The 11,276-nt window shown below is 47.7% G+C and overlaps 1 protein-coding gene across 2 annotated transcripts in view; it reads right to left on the bottom strand.

Moving 5' to 3' along the window:
• Nucleotides 1-3,258: 3,258 nt before the first annotated feature.
• Nucleotides 3,259-11,276, bottom strand: part of ythdc1 (YTH domain containing 1) — a 34,799-nt gene continuing 26,781 nt past the window's right edge. For both annotated transcript variants that reach the window (XM_036976570.1, XM_036976569.1), the window contains exons 12-15: nt 5,798-5,840; nt 4,936-5,001; nt 4,348-4,506; nt 3,259-4,230 (exon numbers count right to left, since the gene is read on the bottom strand). In XM_036976570.1, coding sequence (XP_036832465.1) covers nt 4,015-4,230; nt 4,348-4,506; nt 4,936-5,001; nt 5,798-5,840 — 484 coding nt within the window. In that variant the 3' untranslated portion in view covers nt 3,259-4,014. The remainder of the gene's footprint in view (nt 4,231-4,347; nt 4,507-4,935; nt 5,002-5,797; nt 5,841-11,276) is intronic.

Consider the following 11,276-nt stretch of genomic DNA (forward strand, 5'->3'; position numbering starts at 1 on the left):
CTAGAATGTTGATGTATGCTGTAGCGTTAAGATTTCCCTTCACTGGAACTAAGGAGCCTTAACCATGAAAAACAGCCCGAGACATTTATTCGTCCTCCACCAAACTTTACAGTTGGCACTATCCATTCGGTCAGGTAGCGCTCTCTTAGCATCCGCTAAACCCATATTCTCAGATCGGACTGCCAGATGGTGAAGTGTGAATCATCACTCCAGAGAATGTGTTTCCACTGCTCCAGATTCCAATGGCGGTGAGCTTTACGCCACTCCAGCCGATGCTTGGCATTGCGCATGGTGATTTTAGGCTTGTGTGCAGCTGCTCGGCCACGGAAACCCATTTCATGAATCTCCCGAAGTTATTGTACTGACGTTGCTTCCAGAGGCAGTTTGGCACTCGGTTGTGAGTGTTGCAACAGAGGACAGACGGTTTTTACGTGCTACGCGGTTCAGCACTCGCCAGTCCCGTTCCCTTCTGTGGCCTACCACTTCGTGGCTGAGCTGCTGTTGCTCCTTGACGTTTCCACTTCACAATAACAGCATCTACCCTTGACCGGGGAAGCTCTAGCAGGGCAGAAATTTGACTGTTGGAAAGGTGGCATCCTATGACGGTGCCACGTTGAAAGTCACTAAGCTCTTCAGTAAGGCAATTTTACTGCCAATGTTTGTCTATGGAAAATGCATGGCTGTGTTCTCGATTTTATACACCGGTCAGCAACGGGTGTGGCTGAAACAGCCACACACAAATACACCTGTACATTTGTGAACAGCCATCCACAACCACAATCCGTAAAAGCGAGAATAATTGAGAGAGCAGCATGACATCCACATCACTGCCATGTAGATATCAATAATAGATCTAAAAGTGATATTTGCGTGTCGGCCGTGTCCTCCTGACCGCCAAGCATTTATTCAAGTTTGTCTTTAGATGAAGACAGAAGCATAATTGAAAGACATAGTTTGTACTAAGAGCCCAAAATAATTTGGCGTCATCTCTGATTTACAGTCGGGAATCACTCGGGCGGGAAACAAACGTAAAACTTTGAAAGTCGAGAAAACAAAAGTAATCAAAGTAGTAATCTAGTTGTTCAAAAGGATCTCATCCGATTACAATAGTTGGCTGGTACCGTTAATCCCCAACCCTGTTTACAGGACGGGACTCTTATTCTGAAAATCCGTGACCAGGAAGTGCTTAGTTATTCTTGCCTCCTTCACAATGGTCACAAGTTTGTGTCAACTTTCTCTGGCGCCCCCAAAACAAATGTGACCAAAGACTGTTTTAGAATTAATTGAACATAGAACCTTTTTCAAATGTACGTTTGTTTATTCTCCATTTTAATTGAACCTTTAACTAGGCAAGTCAATTAAGAACAAATTATTATTTTACAATGATGACCTACCCCGTCCAAACCCTCCCCTAACCCGGATAACCGTGGGCCAAATTGTTTGCCACCCTAATGGGACTCCCGATCACAACCGTTTGTGATATAGCCCGGGATCGAATCAGGGTCTGTAGTGATGCCTCCAGCACTGAGAGGCAGTGTCTTAGACCACTGAACCAGGGTCTGTAGTGATGCCTCCAGCACTGAGAGGCAGTGTCTTAGACCGCTGAACCAGGGTCTGTAGTGACTCCTCTAGCACTGAGATGCAGTGTCTTAGACCGCTGAACCAGGGTCTGTAGTGACTCCTCTAGCACTGAGAGGCAATGTCTTAGACCGCTGAACCAGGGTCTGTAGTGACTCCTCCAGCACTGAGATGCAGTGTCTTAGACCACTGAACCAGGGTCTGTAGTGATGCCTCCAGCACTGAGATGCAGTGTCTTAGACCGCTGAACCAGGGTCTGTAGTGACTCCTCTAGCACTGAGATGCAGTGTCTTAGACCGCTGAACCAGGGTCTGTAGTGACTCCTCTAGCACTGAGAGGCAATGTCTTAGACCGCTGAACCAGGGTCTGTAGTGACTCCTCCAGCACTGAGATGCAGTGTCTTAGACCGCTGAACCAGGGTCTGTAGTGACTCCTCTAGCACTGAGATGCAGTGTCTTAAACCGCTGAACCAGGGTCTGTAGTGACTCCTCTAGCACTGAGATGCAATGTCTTAGACCGCTGAACCAGGGTCAGTAGTGACTCCTCTAGCACTGAGATGCAGTGCCTTAGACCGCTGTGCCACTCGAGAGCCCACCGAGATGTAGTGCCTTAGACCGCTGTGCCACTCGAGAGCCCACTGAGATGCAGTGTCTTAGACCGCTGCGCCACTCGAGAGCCCACTGAGATGCAGTGTCTTAGACCGCTGTGCCACTCGGGAGCCCACTGAGATGCAGTGTCTTAGACCGCTGTGCCACTCGGGAGCCCACTGAGATGCAGTGCCTTAGACCGCTGTGCCACTCGAGAGCCCACTGAGATGTAGTGCCTTAGACCGCTGTGCCACTCGAGAGCCCACTGAGATGCAGTGTCTTAGACCGCTGCGCCACTCGGGAGCCCACTGAGATGCAGTGTCTTAGACCGCTGTGCCACTCGGGAGCCCACTGAGATGCAGTGTCTTAGACCGCTGTGCCACTCGGGAGCCCACTGAGATGCAGTGCCTTAGACCGCTGTGCCACTCGGGAGCCCACTGAGATGCAGTGCCTTAGACCGCTGTGCCACTCGGGAGCCCACTGAGATGCAGTGTCTTAGACCGCTGTGCCACTCGGGAGCCCACTGAGATGCAGTGCCTTAGACCGCTGTGCCACTCGGGAGCCCACTGAGATGCAGTGCCTTAGACCGCTGTGCCACTCGGGAGCCCACTGAGATACAGTGTCTTAGACCGCTGTGCCACTCGGGAGCCCACTGAGATGCTGTGCCACTCGGGAGCCCACAGATGCAGTGTCTTAGACCGCTGTGCCACTCGGGAGCCCACTGAGATGCAGTGCCTTAGACCGCTGTGCCACTCGGGAGCCCACTGAGATGCAGTGTCTTAGACCGCTGTGCCACTCGGGAGCCCACTGAGATGCAGTGTCTTAGACCGCTGCGCCACTCGGGAGCCCACTGAGATACAGTGTCTTAGACCGCTGTGCCACTCGGGAGCCCACTGAGATGCAGTGCCTTAGACCGCTGCGCCACTCGGGAGCCCAAACAATGTCACCAGAGATTTCTCAAACATTGAAATCTGACTGATGTGTGTTGCCGTTGTTGATCTTACGATTAAAACCATCAGGAAGTCCCGGGTAAAACCTGTTTTATGTAAAGTGAATCAATCCAACCATCTTTTACTCAAACTGACGCCAGTAGTAAAACACTCAATAGTATTTAATTGTTTTTGTACAAAACAGTCATCCAAGACAAAGCGATACCTTAATCCCCCGCCCCCGACAAAACCTTGCAGGTTCTTTAAACTTTACAGCACTGATTGGTTTAAACTTCAGAAAGGAAACGGGATCGATCATAACAACAATATTGCTTTTTGCTTCCAGATCAGTCAAAACACTAGAAAAAAAAAAAAATGGCTTGACATTTTTTTTTTTTAAAGGCAAAAAAGGGACTCGCAACAACACTGCCAGTCAGATTCAGTACAACACAACCCATTTCAGTAGAGATCTTCACCTGAACCGTGTACAAGTATGAACAGCACAAAGACAAATGTGACAAGGGGACAACTGTCTCGGGAGCAATCGCTTCCTAAAATATACACGCAGAAGACTGGCATTCAACACTGAAAGTCGGGGACAGGAAGAAGAGACGAAAACCAGCTCCAAATAGTTAAATGCTCTTAACCGCGTCTCCTCCAAAATAAGATGAACTAAAAATGTGGATTTTGGGGTGTATTTTGGGTTGGAACCCCCCCCCAGTTAGTTCAGTTACACTGCATGCATGATAAACATGAGGCGACTTCACAGCACGATGTAAAACAGAACAAAATCACTCAGAACAGTTCAGATTCTTAAAAAAATAAAATTAAAATAAATGGAGAAAAAAAAAAGAGAAAAGAAATGACTAGGTCAGAGAAACTACCACAGGACTTCTTGTTTGATTTGATTTAGTCCCTGATTATCTCCTGTAGCGCCCCCTCTCCTTCTCCCTGTCTCTGATCCGGTCTCTCTCTCGGTCACGTTCGCGTCCACGGTCTCTGTCGCGGTCCCGGCGGGCATCCCGGGGCCGTTCCCGCTCCCTCTGCCGGTCTCGTTCTCTGGGGCGGCTGCGGCGACCTGTCACCACGGCCTGGGTCCGTCTCAGGAAGTCATCCACCCGCATGTCATAGTCATGCTGCAGAGAGAGAGAGAGAGAGAGAGAGATGGTGTTCAGGCTATACTACATCCCAAATGACTCACTATTTCATTTATAGTGCACTACACATTTAACCAGGACAGAAATGAGCTGTACCAGGGTAGAGCTGAAGGAGCGTACGACTCTCTTCTCCCTGAAGCGGGCGTCGTGTGGTACAGGGTGGTGCCCAGTGTACGGGGGATGTGCCTGGGGAGGTGGAGGATGGTGCTGGTAGAACGGGTGGTGAGGTGGCTGCTCCATCCCAGGGTACGGTGCCTACAGGGGAGATGGTTTTTAAAATGACACTATGAATGAAGTCAGTGGCAAGAAAACCTCTTAAAAATGGCAGGTAGGATCAATTAACAAAAACAATGTACTTGCTATGTAACTACGGTATACAAAAATTGAAGAGCCATGTACGTAAAATGAGTTGCATGTAAATTTAACGAACAAATATTAGATAAAGTCTTCTGAAGAGATGAGCCATTAACGATACAGAGACTATGATGAGAAACTTCACCCAAAATATTGACTAATATACAGACAGGAGCAGATTAGTGTAACTTACTAGGTGAAATACTGCAACGCGTTTCGACCAGACATATTTCTCAGGTAGCATTAATAGGCCTTTTAGTCTTGTGTCTATATTAAACCATATTACTTAGAGCCCCCTATAGCTCTATGAACCAAACTTCTAGAACATACCATTCCTTGCCAAGGAGGAGGCGGTCCAATGGTGTGGTGGAACTCTCTCATGTAATCGTTGTAGGACTGGGGATAACAAAACACATGATAATATCAATAGGAGTGAATCAAATTAACTGTGTTAATATCAATGACTACACACACACACACACACACAAAAGTATGTGGACACCCCTTCAAATTAGTGGATTCAGCTATAGATCGCGGCCATTTGACTCTGGAGCAGTGGAAACGCGTTCTCAGGAGTGATGAATCACGCTTCACCATCTGGCAGTCCGACAGACAAATCTGGGTTTGGCGGATGCCAGGACAGCGCTACCTGCCCCTATGAAGTGCCAACTGTAAAGTTTGGTGGATGAGGAATAATAGTTTTTCATGGTTCAGGCTAGGCCTCTTAGTTCCAGTGAAGGGAAATCTTAACACTACAGCATACAATGACATTCTAGATGATTCTGTGCTTCCAACTTTGTGGCAACAGTTTGGGGAAGGTTCTTTCCTGTTTCAGCATGACAATTCCCCCGTGCACAAACCAGAAATGGTTTGTCGATCGGTGTGGAAGAACCTGACTGGTCTGCACAGTCCTGACCTCAACCTTTGCGATGAATTGGAACGCTGACTGTGAGCCCGGCCTAATCGCCCAACATCAGCACCGGACCTTCCTTATGCTCGTGGCTGAAATGGAAGCAAGTACCAGCAGCAACGTTCCAACATCTAGGGGAACACAATCCCAGAAGAGTAGAGGCTGTAATGGGACTAAAAGGAGGACCGAGTCCATATTAATGGCCATGATTTTGGAATGAGATGTTTGACAAGTAGGTGTTCACATACCTTTGGTGATGTAGTGTATATTTACTGAACTCACCCCATTGAGAAACACATCTCTTCTTACTCCAGTTGGGAAGCGCCTGGGGAAAAGAAGTTACTACTGGTTAATGTCTGGGGAGGGTTGGTGGAGAGGGGCGAGGGCCAGGGAAGGGTTGGTGGAGAGGGGGAGGGCCGGGGAGGGGTTGGTGGAGAGGGGGAGGGCCAGGGAAGGGTTGGTGGAGAGGGGGAGGGCCGGGGAAGGGTTGGTGGAGAGGGGGAGGGCCAGGGAAGGGTTGGTGGAGAGGGGGAGGGCCGGGGAAGGGTTGGTGGAGAGGGGGAGGGCCAGGGAAGGGTTGGTGGAGAGGGGGAGGGCCAGGGAGGGGTTGGTGGAGAGGGGGAGGGCCAGGGAAGGGTTGGTGGAGAGGGGGAGGGCCAGGGAAGGGTTGGTGGAGAGGGGGAGGGCCGGGGAGGGGTTGGTGGAGAGGGGGAGGGCCGGGGAGGGGTTGGTGGAGAGGGGGAGGGCCGGGGAGGGGTTGGTGGAGAGGGGGAGGGCCGGGGAAGGGTTGGTGGAGAGGGGGAGGGCCGGGGAAGGGTTGGTGGAGAGGGGGAGGGCCGGGGAAGGGTTGGTGGAGAGGGGGAGGGCCAGGGAAGGGTTGGTGGAGAGGGGGAGGGCCGGGGAAGGGTTGGTGGAGAGGGGGAGGGCCAGGGAAGGGTTGGTGGAGAGGGGGAGGGCCAGGGAAGGGTTGGTGGAGAGGGGGAGGGCCAGGGAAGGGTTGGTGGAGAGGGGGAGGGCCAGGGCGGTCATTACATTTTGTCAGCCGGTTATTGTCATGCAAATGACTGCCGGTCTGACAGTAATTTACCGTTAATTAACCAACACATTTAGCATCTCCTGGCTTCCACGCATAGCCTACAAGCCACTGATGCAGATCTCTGAAAAATCTACATTTAAAAAAAAGTGAATTTATTATACAACATCGCAATAAATCCATTATTTTAGGCAGGTTTAAAGAAACTTTATAATTTTAAGGAAAAAAAATAAAGTCTGTTATCTGGCTATGCTCCGTGCCATAGGCTGTAGGAGTATTAATTTAGCTGAAATGCTGATAAGTCCCCGTAACATTATTTTATAGTATGTGTGCGCATATGAAGTGGCTATGTTGAGCGTCGAAGTGATCATTTGAAACGGGTCCTATACACTAGATTTAGAGTTATTTGGCAACTTTAATTTTGAACGATACAAACCTCAGAATGTCTTAGAAATCAAAACATAAATGGGCTGCAGGATTCAACTAAATCGGCTATTTGAAAAATACGCTTGTGCCTCATCAAGTGATCACCTTTTCAACCATCAAACTATACTCAATTTAATCTAGTCTTCACTAATATGTCAAATTTGTTGGGATTTAGGAAAACAGGCCCATTATCAAATAGGCGGGGGGGAGGGGGGGAGATGTCATCCGTATGCACTGGAAAAGCGAATGGAGGCCGCTTTCCATTGTAAAATCATGCTGGGTAGGTTACTCCGGTATATAGAGGAGAGGCCGGCGTAACTAGAGGAGCAGCCGGAGTAGCTAGAGGAGCAGCCGGAGTAACTAGAGGAGCCGCCGGAGTAACTAGAGGAGCAGCCGGAGTAACTAGAGGAGTAACTAGAGGAGCAGCCGGCGTAACTAGAGAAGTAACTAGAGGAGCCGCCGGAGTAACTAGAGGAGCCGCCGGAGTAACTAGAGGAGCCGCCGGAGTAACTAGAGGAGCAGCCGGCGTAACTAGAGGAGCAGCCGGAGTAACTAGAGGAGTAACTAGAGGAGCCGCCGGAGTAACTAGAGGAGCCGCCGGAGGAGCCGCCGGAGTAACTAGAGGAGCCGCCGGAGTAACTAGAGGAGCCGCCGGAGTAACTAGAGGAGCCGCCGGAGTAACTAGAGGAGCCGCCGGAGTAACTAGAGGAGCCGCCGGAGTAACTAGAGGAGCCGCCGGAGTAACTAGAGGAGCCGCCGGAGTAACTAGAGGAGCCGCCGGAGTAACTAGAGGAGCCGCCGGAGGAGCAGCTGGAGTAACTAGAGGGGTAACTAGAGGAGCCGCCGGAGTAACTAGAGGAGCCGCCGGAGTAACTAGAGGAGCCGCCGGAGTAACTAGAGGAGCCGCCGGAGTAACTAGAGGAGCAGCCGGCGTAACTAGAGGAGCAGCCGGCGTAACTAGAGGAGTAACTAGAGGCCGCCGGAGTAACTAGAGGAGCCGCCGGAGTAACTAGAGGAGCCGCCGGGGTAACTAGAGGAGCCGCTGGGAGTCTCCTGTTGCTTGTGGCATCCATCAAAACTCTGCTTTCACACGGGATGAGCATGCAGCCTCTCACTAGGCGACAGGTGATATTCCCGCCCAAACTCTGGATGCCATGGGCTCTCCAACCCTGTTCCTGCAGCTACCCAGTACTCTGGATGCCATGGGCTCTCCAACCCTGTTCATGCAGCTACCCAGTACTCTGGATACCATGGGCTCTCCAACCCTGTTCCTGCAGCTACCCAGTACTCTGTATACCATGGGCTCTCCTACCCTGTTCATGCAGCTACCCAGTACTCTGGATGCCATGGGCTCTCCAACCTTGTTCCTGCAGCTACCCAGAAACCACATTCCATGGTTTCTTTATTTATTTGTACTATTTTCTACATTGTAGAATAATAGTGAAGACATCAAAACTATGAATTAACACATATGGAATCATGTAGTAACCCCAAAAAAAGAAGAGTTAAATCAAAATATATTTTTGATTCTTCAAAGTAGCCATGGTTTTTGTGACACTTGAAGAAATGTTCAAAGTTCTTGAAATGTTCCTTATTGACTGACAATCATGTATTAAAGTAGTGACGGACTGTCGTTTCTCTTAGCTTATTTGAGCTGTTCATGGTCTTTCAACAAATAGGGCTATCTTCTGTATACCACCCCTACCTTGTCACAACACAACTGATGGGCTCGAACACATATTTAATTAATACATTTATTTAACTAGGCAAGTCAGTTAAGAACAAATTCTTATTTCCAATGACGGCCTACCCCGGCCAAACCCCAACGACGATGGGCCAACTGTGCGCCGCCCTACGGGACTCCCAATCACGGCCGGTTGCGAAACAACCTGGAATCGAACCAGGGTCTGTAGGGACGCCTCTAGCACTGAGAAGCAGTGCGCCACTCTGGAGCCCGAAGGTAAGAAATTCACAAATTCACTTAAGGCACACCTGTTAATTGAAATGCATTCCAGGTGACAACCTCATGAAGCTGGTTGAGAGAATGCCAAGAGTATGCAAAGCTATCAAGGCAAAGGATGGCTACTTTGAGGAATCTCTGATAAAAAAAAAATATATATATTTTGATTTGTTTAACACTTTTTTTGGTTCCATGTGTTATTTCATAGGTACTTCTACAATGTAGAAAATAGTAAAAATGAAAATAAAAACCCTTGAATGAGTTGGTGTCCAAACCTTTGACTGGTACTGTACATCTCCATTGATTCTTGAATATAACTTGTAAAATGTCTCATGAGCTTCGTTCAGCTGTTACACTCGATCAGAACGCAAAATATAAGCTTGTTTTTTTTTTTATATCCAATGTCTGTAAACATTGTAGATGTAACCCCTCTCAGATGAATAGACATTTCTCCAGGCCCATCCCTGAGCGGTTTACCAAAACAGAGACTTTTAAACAGCTGCGTATTATCAAGATATCAAAGTGTCACCAACTAAAAAGGTAACTTATGCCCTGTAGCAAATGCAGCACATGGCATTAATTTATCACATTGAAATAGCACTTTTCAATAGTGCTCAAAGCCATTCCATGAGCACAGCGTTTACTTTTCAACTTGAATCAACGAGCCCAATCAGTCCTCCGTGACAACTACGTCATAAACAACAAGAGTAGGGCTGGCTAATACATCCTTCGTTTTGGGGTCACGCTCAGGTAAAACCATTTGGCTAATCTATACTTCTATATTTACAAGTCCTATTCTTGAATGTCAAAGGGGTATAACATTTATAGGAATGACTGGAATTCTGATAGACTTTGGGTTTTAACGTAAAGATGTAATTGAATCATATTATTATAATGTAGTAGAACGTGATGGGTTAGATGAAGCCTACATAACCAACCCATAATGTAACATCCATATATGGCCAGCTATGTAAACTTTAACATTGATTTATCCTGTAAGAGAAGTCGTTCAGTTGGTAACATGTATTAGAAAACGACAAATGTCTCGTAAGGGGATAGTAATCTAAAAGCGAAAGTAATTCGATTACGGAATTGAGTTTGGTTAATTCAAAAGTGACTTTAATGATTACAATTTAGAAAGTAATCTAGCCAACCCGGATGCTAAGTGATAGGATAAAGACGGCATTGATGCTAAGTGATAGGATAAGGACGGCATTGGTGCTAAGTGATAGGATAAAGACGGCATTGGTGCTAAGTGATAGGATAAGGACGGCATTGGTGCTAAGTGATAGGATAAGGACGGCATTGGTGCTAAGTGATAGGATAAGGACGGCATTGATGCTAAGTAATAGGATAAAGACGGCATTGGTGCTAAGTGATAGGATAAAGACGGTATTGGTGCTAAGTGATAGGATAAAGACGGCATTGGTGCTAAGTGATAGGATAAGGACGGCATTGATGCTAAGTAATAGGATAAGGACGGCATTGGTGCTAAGTGATAGGATAAAGACGGCATTGGGTGCTAAGTGATAGGATAAGGACGGCATTGATGCTAAGTAATAGGATAAGGACGGCATTGGTGCTAAGTGATAGGATAAAGACGGCATTGGTGCTAAGTGATAGGATAAAGACGGCATTGGTGCTAAGTAATAGGATAAAGACGGCATTGGTGCTAAGTAATAGGATAAGGACGGCATTGATGCTAAGTTATAGGATAAGGACGGCATTGGTGCTAAGTGATAGGATAAAGACGGCATTGGTGCTAAGTGATAGGATAAGGACGGCATTGATGCTAAGTAATAGGATAAGGACGGCATTGGTGCTAAGTGATAGGATAAAGACGGCATTGGTGCTAAGTGATAGGATAAAGACGGCATTGGTGCTAAGTAATAGGATAAAGACGGCATTGGTGCTAAGTAATAGGATAAAGACGGCATTGGTGCTAAGTGATAGGATAAGGACGGCATTGATGCTAAGTAATAGGATAAGGACGGCATTGGTGCTAAGTGATAGGATAAAGACGGCATTGGTGCTAAGTGATAGGATAAGGACGGCATTGATGCTAAGTAATAGGATAAGGACGGCATTGATGCTAAGTAATAGGATAAGGACGGCATTGATGCTAAGTAATAGGATAAGGACGGCATTGGTGCTAAGTGATAGGATAAAGACGGCATTGATGCTAAGTAATAGGATAAGGACGGCATTGGTGCTAAGTGATAGGATAAGGACGGCATTGATGCTAAGTAATAGGATAAGGACGGCATTGGTGCTAAGTGATAGGATAAGGACGGCATTGATGCTAAGTAATAGGATAAGGACGGCATTGGTGCTAAGTGATA

The sequence above is a fragment of the Oncorhynchus mykiss genome, chromosome 5 (genome assembly GCF_013265735.2).
Source record: "Oncorhynchus mykiss isolate Arlee chromosome 5, USDA_OmykA_1.1, whole genome shotgun sequence".
Lineage (NCBI taxonomy): Eukaryota > Metazoa > Chordata > Actinopteri > Salmoniformes > Salmonidae > Oncorhynchus > Oncorhynchus mykiss.